Source organism: Rhinoderma darwinii, chromosome 9 (assembly GCF_050947455.1).
Source record: "Rhinoderma darwinii isolate aRhiDar2 chromosome 9, aRhiDar2.hap1, whole genome shotgun sequence".
NCBI classification, from domain to species: Eukaryota; Metazoa; Chordata; class Amphibia; order Anura; family Rhinodermatidae; genus Rhinoderma; species Rhinoderma darwinii.
In genome coordinates, this window is record NC_134695.1 from 8,921,386 (window position 1) to 8,947,360 (window position 25,975).

Below are 25,975 nucleotides of genomic sequence, written 5' to 3' on the forward strand. Positions count from 1 at the left end.
CAGTATATTACAGTAGCAATAAAGTGGATGAAAGATTTGAACAAATATCATGAAACACGCTGTGAAAAAATCTGCAGAAAACACGTGTGGAAATAGTCCTGCAGTGCGGATTCTCAATTTATTTTATGTAAACGCTGTGGAAATCCTGTGCGCAGGAGGCCTAAAGCTCTACTGCAGTAAATGTCATGCTACCTTTGGTGCTCCCAATATTGTTTCTGAATTTGAAGAAATTCTGAAATGTACAGTTTGAAACTGGGATTTAATAAAAAGAAAAGGAGCAATAAAAAGGATGCTATCAAACTGATAAATCATGATTCTAGAGTAGTAGTTTACATCACACAGCACTATTACCACTGATTTATTTATTTTTTTTCACCAATGTTTTACCCATGGTTTTTGGCTTTTAGGTTTAAGGATGTGGCAGTGCACAGCAAGGAAGATCTAATCAGACAAGGGTTCACAGAATTTACTATAGAAGATTTCCATAACACAGTAAGCGCTGTTCCCTACTTGTGCATTGTAAGCCCATTTGATTACCTTCACATACTTTACAATTTATGACCCCCCAATCTATGGGACTTTTTGTTTTGTTCCATTCGCAGTTCATGGATCTAATTGCTCTTGTAGAGAAACGCCCTGCAGTTTCAGAACTACTAGCTGCATTTAATGAGCAGACTGTTTCAGATTATGTGGTCGTCTACCTGCGTCTTCTGACCTCTGGACACTTGCAAAGAGAGAATGTCTTCTACCAGCACTTTATAGAAGGTGGAAGAAGCGTTAAAGAATTCTGCCAGCAGGTAACAGAATTGCACTCTGCCTCTCACACAATTCACTGTGAGTGCTGCACTTTCAGATGTGGTAGATTTTCAGTGGGATGCCACTATAAATGACTATACAATTCGAGTGAATATGGTTTTATAAAACCCTACTTACTCCGAATTTGAAAACAGATTTTTTTCCAAGATGCGTATGGTTTTGCCTTGGATTTGCTGTGCGGTGAAATCCAAGGATGATTCCAGTAGATGATTCCACTACATCTGATCATAGCCTAAGAGACAAATCATGGAACAAAAGACCAGGTATTGCAGGTCATAGATCCACAATGTTGCAATCCTGCTTTATTTAATGACTAAAATAAATGAAGCAAGACTGCACTAGAAGCACGCTGTGGATCTGTGATTGGCATCGCCTCCAATACCTGGTCCTTTTTTTCCTTGAATTGTCTGCTACCGGGGTGCTCTCCTGATGTGGGAAGCACCTCACCCAGCATCGTTCAGCAGCCGCTAAGACTAATGCCCTAAACAGAATTGTACATGTTCCATAGTACAACTCTATCAGGCAACCGTGATTCCTCGTGTTTGACCTGTATGATACTCCTTTTCTTTGAAATGGGTTACACTATAAAGCACTGTTAGCTTTTTTTTTTTTTAACATTTATGTATATGCCATAGTTTTAGAGACTACTCATGACCATGAACTAGGAGATCTGCAAATCATATGGCTACTCATTGGTAGTATGTTAGATACACTGGAGGATGTATTAAGATTGCGCCAGTTGATTGACTCAAGCAAACCACATACACAGTATAAAGTCTAATAAATATCTGTTCTTGCTTGATAGTCAATATGTTGGTACATAGTTTGTATGGTTGGATGAACTTCTTCATCAGGTTTACCGAGATTGGCATCAGTCTGGATCGACGCATCTTGATGGCAGCGTTTTTTTTTAAAGCCAGTGGTAACTTCATTATAATTAGTTTCTACTTTGAATATGTGATATACTTTATGTGCTGTTTATGTATTAAAAGGGGTGAGAGATTTTTATAAAAAAATAAGGATTAGGCAAATGGGGCATATTTACTAATGCTGTTTAAGAATTAGACAGCGTAAACTTAGATCAGGCAGTCAGAAAACGTGCCAAATTTCTCAGTGGGGAAGGCTGTATGATAAATTTGGATAATCTGTCTAGACATGTTAGACACTTTTCTCTTCCTTTATACCACCTCGGTTGGCTTAGTTCACGACAGTTTTTTCTTTCCTCAAAGTTTTTTACATTTTAAACCATGCACCCTAGTGAGGTACAAAACATTGTACTTTTTGGCGCATTTGCGTCACAAATAGGTCTAAAACTTGATGCAACATTATGCGCCAGAAATGGGCCACATTTTGCGACAATGTCTAGGTGACAGTCTTACTAGTAAATTTGCCCGCATGTGTTTCTCACTGAAATGTCTATTGGACCATTTATTTGTTCTTACTCCACAATGATATAATATTTATATGCTATGTGTAATCAAGATGAAATATTCAGGATATTAAAAAAAATGTTTTATTCTCTCCTTGTTTTTCCCCCCCCTCCTCTCCATTTTCCCCTTTCATCATTGCCTGTTTGTGTCCATCTCTGCTCAGGAGGTTGAGCCCATGTGTAAGGAAAGTGACCATATTCACATCATTGCTCTCTCCCAGGCCTTGAATGTTTCTATCCAGGTTGAATATATGGACAGGGGTGAGGGGGACAGCACAGTCACCCATGTGTTTCCTGAGGGCTCAATTCCACAGGTGTTCCTGCTCTACCGACCTGGACACTACGACATTCTCTATAAGTGACCTGCTCTGTGTTGTTTTGCACACCTCCCCCATGAAATCACATTATTTTTTCTCCACCTTCCTCTGCTTTGTAATCTCTTCCTCCATTATCTGTACATTATCCTCTGCCTGTGAGGTTTTATTTAAATGGAGCAAAATAAATGAACTCTACAGACTCATGGATATATGTAGTGGTGGGACAGTATGGGCAGATCTGGGTGTGGTAAGGCAGTAAATAAAATCTCATTGAACGTGCTTATCATTAGAGAGGCTCTTGTTTTATGGTTTTCGTGTGGATATGGTACATCATATTTAGAGGTTTCTCAACACCATTAATATGCAGCAGAAAATGGGAACAATTCTTGTGGATTTTAGGCCGTGCTGCAGAAATGGTATGCTTCTGGTGCAAAGGATGCAGATTTCTCCCATTGTACTGGATTAGGGTAAAGTCTAGATTTCACCAGGTTCTGCTGCAAATTTTCTCTAATTCCCGATCATGGTTCTGAATTACCTAAACGAAGAACGCTTCAAATTAACCACTTGTTAACCTCTTTCCGCGCTGCTCCGCAATAGTACGTCCTGCAGAGGGGTTAGTTCCCGCATCCAGACCTACTATTGCGGAGTAGTTCCCGGCGCACACTGTCCTAACGGACAGTGTCCGGGAACCGGGAGGTCAGCTGACACTCCAGCCTTGCCAGTCAGCAGACCATCGCTGCTGATTTTGGCAATTAACCCCATAAATGCGGTGACGGATTGCCGTCGCCGCATTTAAGTGATTTGAAGCACATCGGCAGCCCCCACGAAGTGATCGTGGGAGCTACCGATGCTTGTCATGGCAATCGGAGGTCAGACAATGACCTCCGGGTTGCCATGTACGGAAGCCTCGGAGGAGCAGCCTCCTGCCGGTCCTACGAGGCTTCCTGTCAGTGTGACTGTTACGTCACAATGACAGTTGGAGTGCATTACACTACATGTGTAGTGTAATGTACTCTAGCAGCGATCACAGCTGCAAGTCTAAGTGTCCCCTAGTGGGACAAGTGAAAAAAGTAAAAAAAAGATAATAAAAATGTTTTTAAAAAAAGTGTAAAAATAAAAGTTATAAATCCTATAAACAAACACTGCATTTTTTTCCTATAATAAGGCTTTCATTATAGGAAAAAAATTAACACGTTAAAAAAAGTACACATATCTTGTATCACCGCGTTCGGAACGACCCCAACTATAAAACTATGTTATTTTTCCCGTACGATGAAAACCCCAAAAAAATATCAATAAAAAAACGACACCAGAATCACTATTTTTTTGGTCACCCCCCCTCCCAAAATAGAGAATAAAAAGTGATCAAAAAGTTGCATGTACCCGAAAATAATACCGATAAAAACTACAACCCGTCCCGCAAAAAACAAGCCCTTACACCGCTTTTTTTGACTGAAAAATAAAAAAGTTACGACTCTCAGAATATGGTGACAGAAAATAATTTTATAAAAAAGTGATTTTGTTGCGCAAACGCTGCAAAACATAAAAAAACCTATATACATATGGTATCGCTGTAATCGTACCGACCCGCAGAATAAAATATAATGGTAATTTATAGTGCACGGTGAACGCCGCAAAAAATAAACTAAAAAACATTGTCAGAATTGCTTGTTTTTGGTCACCCGACTTGCAAAAAAATGTAATAAAAAGTGATCAAAAAAAAATCGCATGTACCGCAAAATGGTACCAATGAAAAGTACAGATTGTCCCGCAACAAATAAGCCCTCAAGCAGCTCCGGTGGTGAAAAAAAATAAAGATGTTCTGGCTCCCAGAATATGGCGATGCAAAATGTGCAGTGTTTTCTAAAAGCGGGTAACATCCGACACCATTTTCAGTGCGACACTGACCACACATCTATGAATTATTTATTTACCGCATTTTTATACCCTCTTATCATGCCCTGATGTTCTCAGCACAGATTACACATGCCCCCACATTATAAACTGAAATACCAGCAAAATGCCAAACAGAACTACTACCAAGCAAAATCTGCGCTCCAAAAGCAAAATGGCGTCTCTCCCTTCTGAGCCCTGCAGCGTGCCGAAACAGCAGTTTGTGCCCACATATATGGCATCGCCATACCCGGGAGAACCCGCTTAACGCTTTATGAGGTATTTGTCTTCAGGGGCACAAACTGGGCACGACATATTATGCACTAAAATGGCATATCAGTGGAAAATTGCAATATTCGCACCATCCGTTGTGCATTAACCCCTTTGCACACTATGACTTAATAGCACGTCATGGTGCGGGGGTGATGTATGGAGCGGGCTCACGTGCTGAGCCCGCCTCATACGCTGCGGGTGTCGGCTGTGTATTACAGCTGACACCCGGGACTAACGGACAGGAACAGCGATCGCGCTGTTACAGGAGTCTGTAAAAATAGCAATACACTGCAATACATTAGTATTGCAGCATATTGTACCCGCGGATCCAATGATCGCTGGTACAAGTCCCCTAAGGGGACTAATAAAATGTGTAGAAGAATTAAAGTTAGTAGTGAGAGAGAAAAAAGTTTAAAGTTAAAACAAAACCTTTTCCCATTTTTCTTCAAAAGTAATGTAAAAAAATAAACAGAATTGATATCGCTACGTCCGTAAAAGGCCCAACTATTACAATATACCATTATTTAACTCGCACGGTGAACACCGTAAAAAACGTAAATAATTTAAACCGACAAAATCGCTGTAGTTTTCGTTTTTACCGCACGGTGACAGCTGTAAAAACGAAAACCCCAAAAAATGGAATCAGATTTTTTTTCCTATATTCCTATATTTTCCTATTTTTTTTTTCAGTTTCCCAGTACTTTTTATGGCACTTTAAATGGTATCAATAGAATCTACAATTCCTCCCGCAAGAAATAAGCCCTCGCACAACTCTGACGGAAAAAGAAAAAAGTTATGGCTCTTGGAAGGCGGGGAGTGAAAAGCGAAAATAAGAAAGCAAAAAATGGATCAGTCCTGAAAGGGTTAATTCATTTCTAATGAAAAAAAATGTATGACCTCATGTGGGGTATTTCCGTACCCGGGAGAAATAGCTTTACAAAAATTGGTGGTTTATTTCTCTTTTATCCCCTGAAAATGAGAAAATTCAACATTTTAGTGGAAAAAAATTGTGATATTAATTTTCTCCGCCTAATTCTAATAAATTCTGCAAAAGACCTGTGGAGTCTAAATGCTCACTATACCCCTAGAAAAATTCCTTGAGGGGTGTTTCCAAAATGGGCTAACTTGGGGGGCTTCCACTGTTTTGGTCCCTCCCAGGGCGTTGCAAAGGTGGCATGGCACCGAAAAACAATCCATCAAAATCCGTGCTCCAAATCCAAATGGCGCTACTTCCCTTCTGAGCGCTGCCATGGGTCCCCATCAGCAGTTTATTACCACATATGGGGTATTGCCGTAATCAGGAGAAAATGCTTTACAAATGTAGTGGTTCTTTTTTCCTTTATTCCTTGTAAAAATTGGGCTCATCTGTTTAGATTCAGAAATGTTTATGTCAAAGTCTTGTGTTTCGTTGCTTGGTTATCTCATTCCAGAATTCATTAGAATGTTCTCCCACTGCGGCTTCCTTTATTCTAAACGGCCACCATTATTTTGATCATACATAGTAATGGTTCTGTAATACAGACTAATGTGATTAACAATAACTCTGTATTTTTTAGCTGTTATGTTAAAGGAGTGGTCCGGGCACAAGGTGGTTTTTTAAAATGATGACCTATCCTATGTACAGTCTTTTACAAGTCAACCATTAGAGGGCAGAGTGCTAAAACATTTGTGAACCAGGTTTACTCAAGTATAGATTGGAACTGTAAGGTATTCCACCTGACTTTTAAGGGGATTTTCCAAGAATTTGAACTTTAGATGGGCTAAAATTAAAAATAACGTTTCATCTATAATTATTTACTGATTATGGAAGGAGAGTGACTGCTAGTCGAAATGAAAGAAAAAAAGAGAGGCTTTGGCAATGTTCAGAAGATGGATTTTTCCGTCATAGTGCTCACACAACCATTGCACTTTCTTTTGATTGGACCACACTGAAACGTGATCTAGTCTCTGCTGTTAGGGCTGATCCGAAGACTGAAGCTTTACGACGGTAGAAGGAAATAAAAGCATGGCTGGTTGTGATGCCTATACCGAAGCATGAGCCGATATGTGATGCAATGTTAAGAAATGGAAGCACAAGTAGCAGGGTAACTGGATGGATCACAAGAATATAACTTTAAAACAATTGTTAGGATATTGCAGACTGTGTCCATGTAAATAATATATAATGGAGCTCTTCAATTCTAGGAACTTGTCAATTGGTCTTCGTACCAATGATTTGTCAGAATAACACGGATGGTAGCTTCCAACTTTATTCTAGGGTTTGGCAGGTGTCACAGCAGTTAGACCCTCGCCAATAGCACGTTGGTGGCATATCCCAGTGATATACTACTAAAGTAAGATGAGACAAACCCTTTTAATCTATACACATTAGCCATACATATTGGATAATTACCAAAATGGAAAACAGTGGTCAGACAATTGGATTTTAGTATGTCCAGTCCTCTATTTCGCACTAGAGAAAAGTTGCAACGCATCTGATGACGTTTCCCACTAAATAAATGTGTTGTCTATAGCCAGAATACGTGATAAATGTATGATCGCTGGAGGCCTCACCTGTGGGACCCCCATGAATTACCAGAAGTGGGGTTCTGAGTCCCCCTTGATCCTCCTAACTAGCACAACCGCGGTGAGGAGTTTGAATTAGGCCTTGTTCACACTGCAGTTTTGCTAGAGATTTTGCTTGCATTCTTTAAGCCAAAACCAGGAACGGAACCTAAACAGAAGAAATATTTAAAGGAAGGCCTCAAAGTGTCTTCTCCTGGATCCAATTCCGTTTTGGTGTAATATGCAATGTTAAATACTTTTGTGTAAAAAAAGACAAAAAGTATTGTAGGTATGATACCTTTTTTTTGGCTAACCAGAGAGTATATGATTCCAAACTTTCAGAGCACACAGGCTCCTTTAGGCAAGTTTACATATGAATGACTTAGAAAAAAGCACAACATTTAACCCCTTGATGCATTATCACATGTATGTGATAAGCGCCATAGGGAAGTATGGAACGTGCTCCATACGCTGCAGGTGTCAGCCGGGTAAAAGCTGACACCCGTGACTAACGGACGGGAACAGCAATCGCTCTGTTCCCAGACATTTATCCCTACAAATTCTTCGGTGAATTGCGACCGTTTTAGGAAAGTGTTATTTTAAATTTATGCTTATTTGATGCAATGAAGTTAAATATACACTGAGCTATGCAGAACTTCTCTGGGAAATGTTTTAGCTGATAACAGTTAAGAAAGAAGTATCCGGGGGCGTGGCCGGATGAGCATGGAGTAAGACGTGTTTGCCTTAGCTCCGTTACACCAGGCATCAAAGCGGCTCTAATCTACACTTTCCAGGACGATATTTTAGTCCAGGAGTAGTGCAAGCTTTGCAGGATCAAAGTTTATAATGAGGAAAGCAAAGAAGAAAGAGAGCTCAGCGAGACTCACTGAGTTCTTCCCGTCCACGAGGTCACAAGATGGCGCCGGCACCGGCACCAGACAAGACACAGTCAGGAGACAGATTTACTCCGTCGCCTGCATCTTCACTGACCAGTGCACCTGGCTGCAATCAATCTCCCCACATGTCCTCCACGCTTGGCAGAGAGACTTTCAGTAGCAATGTGAGTAACTGTGTGGGGATTCCTCATATGTCTCCCACGCTGCAGTTAGATAACAGGACGCCATGTACTTCACAGTCCCTGCTTCCTGCTTCTCGGCCGTTTCAGCCTGTTACAGAAGACATGCAACAAAAGGTTTATTGGAAAGTCTGAGAAAGAAGTATCCGGCGCACTAGTTGAAGTAAAGAGTTTTTTATTTTTGTAAATCTTAGGTGCCAATGGCAAAGTGCAACGGTTAAGACCTTCTTCAGGCACCGAGCCCTCTGTTTAGTAGAAGCGGCTGGCCGCTGTTAAAGGGAATGTGTTGCCAGAAAAACATGTTTTTTTTTTAAAAATTAAACATTTAGTGTGTGGGTGATTAAACATTGTTCAAATTTTTTTTTATTTTTTTCACGAGTCAGGAAATATTATAAATTAATTCTAAATTTTATAATACTACCCATTTTTGGTCACTAGATGGAGCTATTCCCAAAATTGCAGCAGTGCAACATAGGGTTAAAAGCCCTCGCTCTAGTGAGCTCTCAGCATCCCCCCCTCCTTTATCCTGGCTAGTGCCGGGATAAACGAGGGGTTTGAACGGTGTAACCTCCTACACTGTGTGTCGCCATTTTTTGAGCTAACACACAGTGTAGTAGGTTTACATACAGTAGTAAACACACACAAACACGAACATACATTGAAATCTCTTACCTGCTCCTGCCGCCGCGGCTCCCTCCGGCCCGTCCGCTCCGTTTGCTGCCGCTGGTCCAAGTGCACAAATCCGGAAGCCGCGACCGGAAGTAGTAATATTACTGTCCGGCCGTGACTTCCGGTCCACAGGAAAATGGCGCCGGACGGCGCCAATTTCGAATTGGACTGTGTGGGAGCGGCGCATGCGCAGTTCCCACACAGACGCCGTACACGGAAGTCAATGGGACGGGAGCCGTTCGCAGTCCCTATGGGACTGTGGCTGCTGTATTCCATGTCTGTATGTGTCGTTAATCGACACAGACAGAAATGGAAAAAAAATGGCAGCCCCCATAGGGAAGAAAAAGTGTAAAAATAAGAAAAAGTAAAACACAAACATACAAATGAATATAAACGTTTTTAATAAAGCACTAACATCTTTAACATATAAAAAAAATAATTTGTGATGACACTGTTCCTTTAAGAGCGCCACTAACGGCGGCCAGCCGCTTCTACTAAACAGGGCGCTCGTAATAATAAAATTATCCCCAGCACGTCTCATGCCTGAAGAAGGTCACGAAGACCGAAACGTTGCACTTTGTCACTGGCACCTAAGATTTACAAAAATAAAAAAAATTACTTCAACTGGTGTGCTGGATACTTCTTTCTTATCTAGAATTGGGTTGGGCCCCTATCCGTGCACCCCTCCCCCAGAGCTGGTGCTATCTGAACCTGCCTGCATTAGCTGATAAAGTGTTAAATATGTTGCTTTCAAGTTTGGGGCAGTTGGATTTCTCTATAGGGACATGGAATTTAAGGAAGTTCAACTTTATCCCAGTTTCAGTTGTCAAAATATGCTATATGAAGCAAAACTGCATTAGACTAGTTTTTTGTGTAAGATACTCACTGTCATGTGCAAAATGTCACCTGGTTGTGGTTAAAGCCTAATATTAACCAGAGTTTATGTGATGAAGTTTAGACAACTGCTGATCTGCCACTTGTCTCCTTGCTGCAAGAATAAAAGAAGCGCCTTTGCCAATTATTCAGATGAATCCTTTGAATTTTGATTGATAAGAATGGAAAATTCTCCTAACATCTTGGTTCTTCGAGATGGAAACCAATATCTCCAGACCCTCGTCCTCTCAAAGACTGTATAAGAATGGAAAATTCTCCTAACAGACCGCAGCATCTGAAGCATTGAAAAGAGAGGTGTGGTCCGCGCTCCCACAGATTGATCGGGGGGTGCCGATGGTCGTCATGGCAGCCCAGGGGCCTAATGAGGGCTCCCTGGTCTGCCTCTGTTAGGCCTCATGCACACAACCGTATTTTTTCCCACCCGTAAATACTGGCGTAAATACGGGTCCGGTGTCACACGTATTCGACCCGTTTTGCACCAGTATTTACGAACCCGTGCCCGTAAATATGGGTCCGGTGTCACCCGTATTCCACCCGTATTTACGGGCACGTTTTTGGCGGCAAAATAGCACTGCACTAATCGGCAGCCCCTTCTCTCTATCAGTGCAGGATAGAGAGAAGGGACAGCCCTTTCTGTAATAAAAGTTAAAGAAATTCATACTTACCCGGCCGTTGTCTTGGTGATGCGTCCCTCTCTTCACATCCAGCCCGACATCCCTGGATGACGCGGCAGTCCATGTGACCGCTGCAGCCTGTGATTGACCTGTGATTGGCTGCAGCGGTCACATGGCCTGAAACGTCATCCAGGACGTCGGGCCGGATGTCGAGAGGGACGCGTCACCAAGGCAACGGGCGGGAGACCGGACTGGAGGAAGCAGGAAGTTCTCGGTAAGTATGAACGTCTTTTATTTTTATTTTTTACAGGTTTATACTGATCGGTAGTCACTGTCCAGGGTGCTGAAAGAGTTACTGCCGATCAGTGAACTCTTTCAGCTCCCTGGACAGTGACTATTTACTGACGTCGCTTAGCAATGCTACCGTAATTATGGGTGCACACATGTAGCCACCCGTCATTACGAGAGCTCCATAGACTTCTATGGACTGTCCGTGCCGTTATTACGGCCTGAAATAGGACATGTTCTATCTTTTTCAACGGCACGGCCACCTTCCCGTGAGAAAACGGGAAGGCACCCGTCGCCAATAGAAGTCTATGAGCCCGTTATTACGGGTCGTAATTACGACCCGTAATAACGGGAGTTTTTACGGTCGTGTGCATGAGGCCTTAAAGAGGCTCTGTCACCAGATTTTGCAACCCCTATCTGCTATTGCAGCAGATAGGCGCTGCAATGTAGATTACAGTAACGTTTTTATTTTTAAAAAACGAGCATTTTTGGCCAAGTTATGACCATTTTTGTAGTTATGCAAATGAGGCTTGCAAAAGTCCAAGTGGGCGTGTATTATGTGCGTACATCGGGGCGTTTTTAATACTTTTACTAGCTGGGCGCTCTGAAGAGACGTATCATCCACTTCTCTTCACAACGCCCAGCTTCTGGCAGTGCAGATCTGTGACGTCACTCACAGGTCCTGCATCGTGTCGGCACCAGAGGCTTCAGTTGATTCTGCATCGGCGTTAGCAGGTAAGTCGATGTAGCTACTTACCTGCAAACGCTGATGCTGCTGCAGAATCAACTGTAGCCTCTGGTGCCGATGTGGCCGACACGATGCAGGACCTGTGAGTGACGTCACAGATCTGCACTGCCAGAAGCTGGGCGTTCTGAAGAGAAGTGGATGATACTTCTCGTCAGAGCGCCCAGCTAGTAAAAGTATTAAAAACGCCCCGATGTACGCACATAATACACGCCCACTTGGACTTTTACTTTTAAACACACCCACTTGGACCTTTGCAAGCCTCATTTGCATAACTACAAAAATGGTCATAACTTGGCCAAAAATGCTCGTTTTTTAAAAATAAAAACGTTACTGTAATCTACATTGCAGCGCCTATCTGCTGCAATAGCAGATAGGGGTTGCAAAATCTGGTGACAGAGCCTCTTTAAAGAGGCTCTGTCACCAGATTTTGCAGCCCCTATCTGCTATTGCAGCAGATCGGCGCTGCAATGTAGATTACAGTAACGTTTTTATTTTTAAAAAACGAGCATTTTTGGCCAAGTTATGACCATTTTCGTATTTATGCAAATGAGGCTTGCAAAAGTACAACTGGGCGTGTTGAAAAGTAAAAGTACAACTGGGCGTGTATTATGTGCGTACATCGGGGCGTGTTTACTACTTTTACTAGCTGGGCGTTGTGTATAGAAGTGTCATCCACTTCTCTTCACAACGCCCAGCTTCTGGCAGTGCAGCACTGTGACGTCACTCACAGGTCCTGCATCGTGTCGGCACCAGAGGCTACACTTGATTCTGCAGCAGCATCAGCATTTGCAGGTAAGTAGCTACATCGACTTACCTGCAAACGCCGATGCTGCTGCAGAATCATCTGTAGCCTCTGGTGCCGACACGATGCAGGACCTGTGAGTGACGTCACAGTGCTGCACTGCCAGAAGCTGGGCGTTGTGAAGAGAAGTGGATGACACTTCTATACACAACGCCCAGCTAGTAAAAGTAGTAAACACGCCCCGATGTACGCACATAATACACGCCCAGTTGTACTTTTACTTTTCAACACGCCCAGTTGTACTTTTGCAAGCCTCATTTGCATAAATACGAAAATGGTCATAACTTGGCCAAAAATGCTCGTTTTTTAAAAATAAAAACGTTACTGTAATCTACATTGCAGCGCCGATCTGCTGCAATAGCAGATAGGGGTTGCAAAATCTGGTGACAGAGCCTCTTTAAGCTGTGTCTCTGGCACAGCTTAACAGAAGCCTGTGAAAGTGACAATATACTGCAACACATTAGTATTGTGTAGTATATTGTACCAGCAATCTAACGATCAGAGGAAATGTAGGAAAACTTTATTTTTTCCATTACTTCAGTATTTAAAAAATATATTATTTAAAAAAAAAAACAAAGCTGGTATTGCTGCGGCCAAAAAAGTCTGAACTATTACAATATACCATTACTTTACTCGCACGATGAACGCCGCAAAAAAAAAATTCAACGGAAAAAATCGCTGTTTTTTTGGTCACCTTAACTCGCAAAAAAGAAAAAAGTGGTCAAAAAGTTGTACGTACCAAAATATGGTACCAATGAAAGCTACAGCTCATCCTGCAAAAAAGAAGCCATCATACTGCTCAATCCACGGAAAAATAAAAAAGTTATGACTCTCAGGATGTAATTAAATAAAAGTTTTATTTTTAACAAAGTTGTTTTTTTAAAGTAATAAAATATAAAAGGAACCTATATAAAATTTGGTATCACTGTAATCATATTGAGCCTTAGAATAAAGTTAAGTTGTCATTTTTACTGCACGGTGAAAGCCGTAAAAATGAAAACCAAAAAGCAATGTAGCAATCTGTTTCAGATTCCCAGTACATTATATGGGACTTAAATGGTGCCATTAGAAATTACAACTTCTCCTGCAAACAATAAGCCCACACACCACCCCATTGACGGAAAAATTAAAACATTTGGCTCTTGGAACGCGGAGACTGAAAAAATTAACAATAGCTCTGTCCTTAACCCATTCGCGCACCCTGGTGTAAATGCACGTCCAGGTAAGCAGCAGTTTTGCGCACCTTGGCGTGCAGTTACGTCCGCGCTTTAACAGTTACCCGCCACTGTGCAGGGTATCTGCCCTGCTCTTTGTGTTGCAAAAACGACAGCCCGTACCGCAAAGAACAAGCCCTTAGGCCTCATGCACACGAACATAAAAACGCCCGTAATTACGGGCCCGTAGACTTCTAGTGGCCACGGGAAGGTGCCCATGCCGTTGAAAAATATGGAACATGTCCTATTTCAGGCCGTAATAACGGCACGGGCAGGCCCATAGAAGTCTATGGGGCTCCCGTAATTACGGGTGGCTACGTGTGTGCACCCGTAATTACGGGAGCTTTGCTAGGCGGCGTCAGGGGATAGTCATTGTCCAGGGTGCTGAAAGAGTTAACTGACCGGCAGTAACTCTTTCAGCACCCAGGACAGTGACTAGCGCTGGAGTTAATAGTATTAAAAGTTAACTTACCTGCTTCTTTCTCCAGTCCGGCCTCTCGGGATGATGTTAAATCCCATGTGACCACTTCAGCCAATCACAGGCCAAACGCAGGCTGCAGCGGTCACATGGACTGCCGCGTCATCCAGGGAGGTCGGACTGGATGTCAAAAGAGGGACGCGTCACCAAGACAACGGTACGTATGAACTTCTTTTACTTATAATAGCTTGCCAAAAAATGTAATAAAAAGTGATCAAGAAAATTGCATGTCCCCCAAAATGGTACCAATGAAAACTACAGATTGTCCTGCAACAAATAAGCCCTCACACAGCTCCGGTGCAGAAAAAATAAAGAAGTTCTGGCTCTCAGAATATGGCGATGAAAAATGTGCAGTGTTCCAAAAGCGGATAAGATTGGGCACCTTTTATCAGTGCGACACTGGCCACACATCTGCGGATTATTATTCATTTACCCTATTATTATTCCCTTTTATTATACCCTGATGTACTCTGCCCAGCTTACATATGCCCCCATATTATAAACTGAAATACCAGTAAAACCCCAAACCGTACTACTACAAAGCAAAATCTGCGCTCCAAATGCCACTCCCTCCCTTCTGATCACTACAGCGTGTCCAAACAGCAGTTTACGTCCACAGATATGACATCGCCATACCCGGGAGAACCCGGTTAATATTTTTTTAGGTATTTGTCCTCAGTGGAACAAACTGGGCACAACATTGTGCACTAAAATATTATATCAGTGGAAAATGTAAATTTTTACGTTGCACCATCCGCTGCGCATTAAACCCTTTGCGCACCACGACTTAATAGCCTGTCGTGGTGTGGGGGGGTGATGTATGGAGCGGGCTCATGCCCTGAGCCCGTGTCATACGCTGCGGGTGTCAGCTGTGTATTACAGCTGACACCCGGGACTAACGGACAGGAACGGCGATCGCGCTGTTACAGGAGCCTGCAAAAATGACAATATACTGCAATACATTAGTATTGCAGTGTATTGTACCAGCTATCTACTGATTGCTGGTTCAAGTCCCCTAGGGGGACTAATAAAATGTGTAAAAACAAAAGTAAATAGTTATTAGTGAAAGAAATCAAATAAATATTTAAAGTCCCCCAAAAAAAACCTTTTCCCATTTTTTCCTCTAAAAAAATACACAAAATTGGTATCGCTGTATCTGTAGAAGTCCAAACTATTACACTATACTATTACTTAACTTGCACGGCGAACGCCGTGAAAAATAAATATTTTTAAATGGCAAAATCGCAGTTTTTGGGTCACCTTGGCTCTACCAAAATTTTTTATAAAAACTGTTTAAAAAGTTGTATGTACCAAAAAATGGTACCAATAAAAACTACAGCTCGTCCCGTAAAAAATAAGCCCTCACACCACTTAATCGACCAAAAAATAAAAAAAGTTATGCCTCTCGGAATATGGTGAAACAAACAAACTATTTTTTTTAACAAATAGATTTTACTTTGTAAAAGTAGTAAAATATAAAAAAAACTATATAAATTTGGTATCACCGTAATAGTATTGAGTTGCAGAAAAAAAAGTAAGTTGGCGTTTTTACTGCACAGTGGAAGCCGTAAAAACAGAACCCAAAAAACAAATGGAGGAATCAGTTTTTTCCAATTTCAGCCTAAAGAATTTTATTTTCAGTTCCCCCAATACATTATATAGTACTTTAAATGAAACAACAACTCCTCCCGCAAGAAATAAGCCCTCACACAACTCTATTGACAGAAAAATAAAAAAGCTATGGCTCTTTGAAAGCAGGGAAGGAAAAACTAAAAAGAAAAAGCAAAAAAAATGGATTAGTCCGGAAAGGGTTAATTTCTAATAAAAACACATTTATGACCACATGTGGGGTATTGCCGTACTCGGGAGAAATTGCTTTATAAATGTTGGGTTGCTTTTTCCTCCATTATCCTTTGTGAAATTGAAAAAATTCAACATTTTAGTGGAAATAATGTTGATATTCATTTTCACAACCTAATTCTAATAAATTCTGCAAAAGACCTGTGGGGTCTAAATGCTCACTATACCCCTAGATAGATTCCTTACGTGGTGTCGTTTCCCAAATGGAGTCACTTTTGGGTGGTTTCCACTGTTTTGGTCTCAGGGGCTTTGCAAATGCGACATGGCACGCAAAGACCATTTCAGCCAAATTTGAGCTCCCAAATAGCACTCCTTCCCTTCCAAGACCCGGTGTGGGTTCAAATAGCAGTTTATTACCACATATGGTGTATTTCCGTAATCGGGATGAATTGTTTTACAAGTGTTGGGGTGCTTTTTCTACTTTATTCCTTGTAAAAAGTTTTTTCATAAAAAAAATAAATATATAGTCCATTCCATTCCTGCATGAACTACATCTCTGCTGTACCTGCATTTCAAAACGCTGAAACTTTTATTTTATGGTACTCTGCTTTCCTGTCTTCCTATATAGCCTAATGTTATCTCTAACTTTTGTCAAAGTGTTTGATCGTCGTTAAGTATTATGATCATCCAGACCGGCTAGTTTGCATCTCTGCATCGATTTTCAACTCATGTGTCTAGTTGATTTGATTAATAGCTGAATGAGCTTAAAGAGGCTCTGTCACCAGATTTTGCAACCCCTATCTGCTATTGCAGCAGATAGGCGCTGCAATGTAGATTACAGTAACGTTTTTATTTTTAAAAAACGAGCATTTTTGGCCAAGTTATGACCATTTTCGTGTTTATGCAAATGAGGTTTGCAAAAGTACAACTGGGCGTGTTGAAAAGTAAAAGTACAACTGGGCGTGTATTATGTGCGTACATCGGGGCGTGTTTACTACTTTTACTAGCTGGGCGTTGTGTATAGAAGTATCATCCACTTCTCTTCAGAACGCCCAGCTTCTGGCAGTGCAGATCTGTGACGTCACTCACAGGTCCTGCATCGTGTCGGCACCAGAGGCTACAGTTGATTCTGCAGCAGCATCAGCATTTGCAGGTAAGTAGCTACATCGACTTACCTGCAAACGCCGATGCTGCTGCAGAATCATCTGTAGCCTCTGGTGCCGATGTGTCCCCGCTCGTCTGACACGATGCAGGACCTGTGAGTGACGTCACAGCGTGATCTCTGGAGAACACGGCTGTGTCTGCACTGCCAGAAGCTGGGCGTTGTGAAGAGAAGTGGATGACACTTCTATACACAACGCCCAGCTAGTAAAAGTAGTAAACACGCCCCGATGTATGCACATAATACACGCCCAGTTGTACTTTTACTTTTCAACACGCCCAGTTGTACTTTTGCAAGCCTCATTTGCATAAATACGAAAATGGTCATAACTTGGCCAAAAATGCTCGTTTTTTAAAAATAAAAACGTTACTGTAATCTACATTGCAGCGCCGATCTGCTGCAATAGCAGATAGGGGTTGCAAAATCTGGTGACAGAGCCTCTTTAATTAGGCCTAGATCTGAGCATCTACTCCCCTATAAATTTAGATGTAGCATATGGGGAAGGCACTCCTGCAGGAGGACACGACGGCAGAAGTCATCTCTGTCTAAGGACGGATTCACACGAGCGTGTGCGTTTTGCGCGCGCAAAAAACGCGGCGTTTTGCGTGCGCAATAGGTACATAACGGCTCCGTGTGTCAGCAGCTTATGATGTGTGGCTGTGATTTTCACGCAGCCGCCATCATTATGACACTATGTTTGTAAACAGAAAAGCATGTGGTTGCATGGACGTATATCACGTTCGTCTGAATAAGCCCTAAGGCCGGATTCACACGAGCTTTTGCATGCGCAAAAGGCACTTAGCAGCTCCGTGTTTCATCACCATATGATGTGCGGCTGCGTTCCTTTCGCGCAGCCGCCATCATTACAAACATCCAAACGGAGTGTCCTAAACAGAAAAGCACGTGGTGCTTTTCTGTTTTCATTCATCCTTTTCACTGCTGTTGCGCGAATCACGCTCGTCCCACGGAAGTGCTTCCGTGTGGTGCGTGTGATTTTCACGCACCCATTGACTTCAATGGGTGCGTAATGCGCAAAATACACACAAAGAACGGACATGTCGTGAGTTTTACGCAGCGGACAGACATGTCGTGAGTTTTACGCAGCGGACTCACGCTGCGTAAAAATCACGGAACTGTCTGCACGGCCCCGTAGACTAATATAGGTCTTTGCGACGCGCGTGAAAATCACGCACGTTGCACAGACGTATTTAACGTTCGTCTGAATAAGCCCTAAGTGTCATATTGTCAAAGTGTCCTGGAAGGTATACATGGCACTTAAACAGGGTCAGTGACAGAATGTGTGCTAGTTTGTTTGGTTTTGCAGCTTACCTAATTATTAGATTCCATATTCTATCTGTTTACAAACAAACATGTTCACTACCGCACTCATTAACCCCTTCAGGACCCAGCCACTTTTGGACCAAATGACACAGCCTCGTTTTTTAAATCTGACGTGCGTTACTATATGTGGTAATAACTTGGGAATGCTTTTACCTATCCAAGCGATTCTGACATTGTTTTCTCGTGACATATTGTACTTTAAGTTAGTGAAAAAATGTGGTCGATATATTCAATATTTTTGTGTGAAAAACACCAAAATTTAGAGAAAATTTTCAAAAAATTTGCATTTTCTAAATTAAAATGTATCTGCTTGTAAGACAGATGGTTATACCACACAAAATAGTTACAAGCTAACATTTCCTATATGTCTACTTTAGATTGGCATCATTTTTTGAACATACTTTTATTTTTCTAGGACGTTACAAGGCTTATAAGTTTAGCAGCAATTTCTCACATTTTCAAGAAAATTTCAAAAGCCAATTTTTTTAGGGATTAGTTCAGTTCTGAAGTGGCTTTGAGGGCCTTATATGTTAGGAACCCCACAAATCACCCCATTTTAAAAATTGCACCCCTTAAAGTATTCAAAACAGCATTTAGAAAGTTTCTTAACCCTTTATGCGTTTCACAGGAATTAAAACAAAGTGGAGGGAAATTTGCAAATTTCATTTTGTTTTGCATAAATTCCATTTTAATCTATTTTTCCTGTAATACTGAAGGTTTTTACCAGAGAAACACAACTGAATATTTATTGCCCTGATTCTGAAGTTTTTAGAAATATCCCACATGTGGCCCTAGTGTGCTACGGGCCTGAAACAAAAGCCCCAGAACAAAGGAGCACCTAGAGGATTTTTGGGCCTTCCTTTTCTTAAATTATATTTCAGGCACCATGTCAGGTTAGAAGAGGTCTTGTGGTGCAAAAATAACGGAAATACCCAAAAAAAGACCCCATTTTGGAAACTACACCGCTTGAGGAATTCATCTAGGGGTGTAGTGAGCATTTTGACCCCACAGGTGTTTCATAGATTTCATTAGAATTGGGCAATGAAAATGAAAAATTACATTATTTTCCAATAAGATGTAGCTTTAACGCAAAATTTTTCTTTTTTTCAACAAATAAATTATGAAAAGCACCCCAACATTTCTAAAGCAACTTCTCCAGAGTACAGATATACCAAACATATGGTCTTAAACTGCTGTTTGGGCAAGCGGCAGGACTCGGAAGGGAAGGCACGCCATTTAGCTTTTGGAGTACAGATTTTGCTGGATTGGTTTCTCTGCACCATGTCGCATTTGTAAAGCTCCTAAGGTACCAGTACAGTGGAAACCCCCCAAAAGTGACTCCATTTAGGAAACTACACCCCTTGAGGAATTAATCTAGGGGTGCAGTGAGCATTTTGACCCCACAGGTGTTTCATAGATTTCATTAGAATTGGGCATTGAAAATTAAAAATTACATTATTTTCCAATAAGATGTAGCTTTACCTCAAAATTTTTATTTTTTTCAACAAATAAATTATGAAAAGCACACCAACATTTGTAAAGCAACTTCTCCAGAGTACGGAAATACCAAACATGTGGTCATAAACTGCTGTTTGGGGAAGCGGCAGGTCTCAGAAGGGAAGGCACGCCATTTAGCTTTTGGAGTACAGATTTTGCTGGTTTGATTTCTTTGCACCATGTCGCATTTGTAAAGCTCCTAAGGTACCAGTACATTGCAAAAAAAAGGGACTATATTTGGCAAACTACACCCATTGAGGAATTCATCTAGCGGTGTAGTGAGCATTTTGACCCCACAGGTGTCTTATATATATTATTAGAAATGGGCAGTGAAAATGAAAAATTACATTATTTTCCAATAAGACGCAGCATTGGTTCAAAATCTTTCATTTTCTCATCAAATAAAGGAGAAAAAGCACCATAACATTTGTAAAGCAACTTCTCCGGAGTACGGAAATACCCCACACGTGGTCATAAACTGCTATTTGGACACACAGCAAGGCTCTAAAGGGAAGGAGCGCCATTTAGTATTTGGAGTGGAGATTTTACAAGATTCGTTTTTTGACCCCATGTTGCATTGAGCTATAGTATCAGTACAGTGGTACCCCCGATAAATGACCCCGTTTTGGAAACTAGATCCCTCAAAGAATTTATCTAGGGGTGTAGTGAGCATTTTGACCGCACAAGTGTTTTGCAAAAATGAGTAAACAATAGATGTTGCAGATTGAAAATTGCTCTTTTCCACAGATATGCCATTTCAGTGCCCAATGTGTTGTGCCCAGCTTGTACCACCGTAGACACAAATCCCATAAATTGTTAAGCGGGTTCTCCAGAACACAGTAATACCCCATATGTGGTCATAAATTGCCGTTTGTGTACACGGCCAGGCTCAGTTGGACCACCATTTGGCTTTTGAAGCGCAGATTTTGCCTGGTGTTTTAGTGGTATTTTATCTTATAATGTGGGGGCATATGTAAGCTGGGCGGAGTACATCGGGGTATATGTAAGCTGGGCGGAGTATATCAGGGTATATGTAAACTGGGCGGAGTACATCAGGGTATATGTAAACTGGGCGAAGTACATCAGGATATGTGTAAGCTGTGCGGAGAACATCAGGGTATATGTAAACTGTGAGGAGTACATCAGGATATATGTAAACTGGAGTACATCAGGGTATATGTAATCTGTGAGGAGTACATCAGGATATATGTAAACTGGAGTACATCAGGGTATATGTAATATGTGCGGGTACATCAGGGTATATGTAAGCTGGGCGGAGTACATCAGGGTATATGTAATCTGTGCGGAGTACATCAGGATATATGTAAACTCGGCGGAGTACATCAGGGTATATGTAATCTGTGCGGAGTACATCAGGGCATATGTAAACTGGGCGGAGTACATCGGGGTATATATAAACTGGGCGGAGTGCATCAGGTCATAATAGGATGATGTAATAATGGGGTGAATGAATAATCCATGGATTGGTGTGGTGCGCTTTGAACCAATCCTTTATGCACAGGCCGGGTTTATTGGGTATTCTACAAAATATCTGCGCTCACTTATTGCCTAATCTTTGACTTCTTCACCAGCCCTATAAGCCGCACAAGGCCCTAAAGTTTCCTCATCACCGCTGTGTCCATGGGGTCCACCTGGGGGGTCCAGCAAATGATGATATGAGGTGTTTAGTGAAATTCTACTGGACCTAAAAATTAGTCTGGGCCGTCATTTAGAATCATTTTGCATCATTGCGTTTTGTGAGTCATAACGTGTTATTTTTCCGTTAGGGCGTGTGTGAGGGCGCGTTTTTTGTGGAACGAGCTGTAATTTTTATTGGTTCCATTTTTGGGGACATGAGATTTTTTTATCACTATTTATTCCATTTTTTGGGAGATGGGGAAACCAAAAAACAGCCATTCTAGCACGTTTATTTATTTTATTTTTTTTACAGTGTTCACCGTGCAGTATAAACAACATGTTAACTTTATTCTGCGGGGCGATACGATTACAGCGACACCAAATTTATATCGTTTTTTTACGTTTCACTACGTTCCCACAATAAAAATACTCTTTTCTAAAAAAAATCATGTTTTAGTGTCGCCATTTTCTGACAGCCATAACTTTTTTATTTTTTACTTGATATCGCTGCGGGACGGCTTGTTTTATGCATGACGAACTATAGTTTACATTGGTACCATTTTGCGTTACTTGCAACTTTTTGATCACTTTTTATTAAAACATTTTTGAGACAAGATGACCAAAAAATAAAATGCTGTCATTGTTTTCTATTAAAAAATTTTAGGGTGTTCACTGTGCGGTAAAAATAATGTGATATTTTTATAGATCAGGCCGTTCTGAACGCGGCGATACCTATTATGTATAGTTTTTTTTTCATATTTTCATGTTTTTTCTAATAAAGGAGTTGATCAGGGAAACAGGGCAAGTGTTGTTTTTATTATTTATTTATTATTTATTAATTTATTTATTTGTCTTTCACATTTTTTTTTACATTTTTCACTTTTTCTTTTACACTGACCTGGGGACTTGAAGATCTGGTCTTCTGATCCCCGCTACGATGCACTGCACTACTTATGTAGTGTAGTGCATCGTAACTGTCATTTTTCATTTGACAGTTAGCCGATTAGGTCCTGCCTCGGGCAGGACCTAATAGGCTACCGTACCTTGGCAACCAGGAAGCCTAGTAATGGCTTCCTGGTTGCCATAGCAACCCTCCCTCTGTAAACCACTTCAATGCGGCGGACGTCATTGACAGCCGCATTGAAGGGGTTAAATGGCTGCGATCGGCGGTAACAGCCATCGCAGCCATTGCAGCGGCATGTCAGCTGTGTATAACAGCTGACAGCCGCTGCAGATAAAGCGCACACAGCTCCTGTGCTCGCTTTATCTGCCGGGCGTAACTGTATGCCCGAGTGCGGGAAATCACTTGGAATTTGGACGTACAGTTACGCCCAATCGCGGGAAGGGGTTAAAGCTACTCTTGGTTTACAATCCTACCGCCCATTTAGGCCTTGGCAAAAAAACAGTCCACATCAGTCCCTCTCTCCTTGCCTCACCCATGTACAGCTCCCATGCACTATTTACTTTCCTCACCTTAACCCATCTTATCCCACTGCTCAACATAAAAATCGCTCCATAAATCACAGAACCATCTACTGTCTCTCTCCATTCTCCTGCTACTAGCTGCAGGGGACATATCTCCCAACCCTGGTCCTCCCTTTTCTTCTGCCAAGGTCAACCACTTACCTGCCACACATAGAAACCCTGAAAATCTTCTTACCATTCCTTGTACGTCTTCTCCTGCCTCTTTTAACTGTGCTCTCTGGAATTCTCGGTCCGTGTGCAACAAACTCACCTTTATTCATGACTTATTCTTTTCAAACTCTCTCAACCTCCTGGCTATTACAGAAACATGGCTACACCTGTCTGACACTGCTTCCCCTGCTGCTCTATCTTATGGTGGTCTCCAGTTCTCCCATGCCCCCAGACCTGAGAACAGGCAGGGTGGAGGAGTAGGTATACTTCTTTCCCCACACTGCCCCCCTGTCTCACCCCGCCAATTTCTGGATCAATTTGCTGCCAGGCTTCCACAATTTCTATCCTCTGAAACACGCACTCTCATCATTGGGTTATCAATGGGGATGTTGAAGTCACCAATCTGCTCATCTGCCTCCCAGTTTCTATCTTTAACCTCGTCCCTAGGTCTGTCACAACTTACTAACTCTCCTACACATGAAGACGGGCATTCACTTGACCTGGTCTTCTTCCGTCTTTGCTCAGTTTCTGACTTTATTAACTCTCCTCTCCCGCTCTGACCACAACCTTCTCTCCTTTACTATCAAATATTCTCTGCCTCCTCAGGTCATGCCTACGTATCAGACATACAGAAATCTACATGCCATTTACACTCAGAAACTCATAGACAGTCTACAGTCCTCATTGTCCCCTATCTCTTCCTTCTCCTGTCCCAATCTGGCTGCCAAACTTTACAATAACACTCTAAAAAAATGCATTGGATGAAGCAGCCCCCCCCCCCTACACTCCGAACCACCCGACAAAGATGACGATAACCCTGGCACACGCCTCAATCCCACTTTCTTCAGCGGTGCTTGAAATGTGCCAAACAACTGTGGAGAAAATCGCATTTGGCTGCAGACTTCCTCCATTACAAACTTACAACTCTGCCCTTCACCGCGCCAAACAAGTCTATTTCACTTCTCTCATCACCACACTATCCAATAATCCAAAACGCCTCTTTGATACTTTTCACTCCCTCCTTAGTCCTAAAGTGCAGATGCCAATCACAGAGCTCAGTACTGAAGACCTGGCCACTTATTTTAAAGTTAAAATTGACAGCATCCGGCATGATATTAACTCCCAGTCCCCTAGTAACATCGATCCCCTTCCCTCCCGCACTCCCTCTTCTTCTTCTGTTATTGGGTCAAATGCTGAAAGTGAAGAAGTCTCTAGGCTCCTCTCTTCTTCTCGTCCTACTACCTGCCCTAGCGATCCTATCCCCTCACACCTCCTCCAGTCCCTCTCCCCAGCTGTCATTAGTCACCTGACTAAAATATGTAACCTCTCTTTCCTCTGGTATCTTTCCCTCCTCTTTTAAACATGCCATTATAAACCCATTACTGAAAAAAAAACAATTCTTGACCCATCCAGCGCTGCTAACTACCGACCAGTCTCTAATCTGCCCTTCATCTCCAAACTCCTGGAACGCTTGTTCTACTCTCGCCTTATCCACTATCTCTCTGCTAGCTCCATTCTTGACGCCTTACAATCTGGTTTCCGCACTCTACACTCCACAGAAACTGCCCTTACTAAAGTCTCAAATGATCTCTTGGCGGCTAAATCGGACGGTAAATACTCTCTCCTGATTCTTCTGGATCTCTCGGCAGCCTTTGACACTGTAGACCACAAACTCCTACTTAACATGCTCCACTCTATTGGCCTCAAGGAAGCTGCTCTCTCTTGGTTTTCCTCCTATCTCTCTGACCGCTTGTTCAGTGTGTCATTTGCTGGTTCTACTTCTCTTCCCCTTACTATTGGGGTTCCTCAGGGATCAGTCGTTGCTCTAATTCACGCTCGTCTTGACTACTTTAACTCATTACTAGTCAGTATTCCCCTCACTAAAGTCTCCCCTATCCAATCTATCCTTAATGCAGCAGCCAGGCTCATATTTATGACCAACCGCTACACCAACGCCTCTAATCTTTGCCAGTCACTGCACTGGTTACCCATCCCCTTCAGAATAAAATTCAAACTTATTACTCTTACCCACAAAAGCTCTCCACAGTGCTGCACCTCTTTACATCTCCTCCCTCATGTCTGTCTACCACCCTACTCGGGATCTACGTTCTGCTAACGACCTTAGATTAAAATCCTCCATAATCCGAACCTCCCACTCCCGACTCCAGGATTTTTCACGTGCTGCACCAGTCCTCTGGAATGTGCTACCCCAGACAATCAGATTAATTCCCAATATTCACAGTTTTGAACGTTCCCTGAAAACACATCTATTTAGACAGGCCTATAACATTCCCTAATCTGACTCCTTTCCATGGCCCCCCTTTTAGATTAGTCATCAGAATAAGATTGCCTTACTCCTTCTTTTCATGTCCGTCATACACAGATACTGGCTGGTGACCCGTTCATGCAATAGTGTATTTAAGACAGCAGTTTATCAGACACTCTAAACCCCTTGAGGAAGCAAAGTGCGAAACGCGCGTTGGGGTCTAGTGCACGCTGTCAGACTGCACCAATAGCCATTCATGGGTAAGAGATTTGTTTCTACTACTGAACTTCCTACAAACCTCTTTTGGGTTACTATTTAGCTCTGGTGTGTGAGTCACTGCATAGTATATGAGTCCATCCTTGCACACTGTTTTGCCCTTGACCCTTTATTGTTAGGTTCAAGTATTGGTACCATGCATGCTAATATATGGCTGTATTCAGAGCTATATAGCACAATCTCTGTACTCACTTCTCTTGCTCGTTGGCAGGATCATTACACAGTCTGAACGTGTGTCTTTATCTACTGTAATTGTAACAGTGTCCTTTAGTCCATTGTGTGTATCTGTTTTTAACACATTATATG

The 25,975-nt window shown here is 42.0% G+C and overlaps 1 protein-coding gene across 6 annotated transcripts in view; it reads left to right on the plus strand.

The window, feature by feature from the left end:
- The window catches only part of OTUB1 (OTU deubiquitinase, ubiquitin aldehyde binding 1), a 66,889-nt gene that overhangs the window by 9,907 nt on the left and 31,007 nt on the right, over window positions 1-25,975 (plus strand). For 4 of the 6 annotated variants that reach the window (XM_075837236.1, XM_075837233.1, XM_075837237.1 and 1 more), the window contains 3 exons: window positions 408-492; window positions 603-797; window positions 2,410-2,841. In XM_075837236.1, coding sequence (XP_075693351.1) covers window positions 408-492; window positions 603-797; window positions 2,410-2,607 — 478 coding nt within the window. In that variant the 3' untranslated portion in view covers window positions 2,608-2,841. Of the gene's footprint in view, window positions 1-407; window positions 493-602; window positions 798-2,409; window positions 2,842-25,975 lie in introns of those variants that run through there. The other 2 variants (XR_012850532.1, XM_075837235.1) reach the window with 1 other exon arrangement.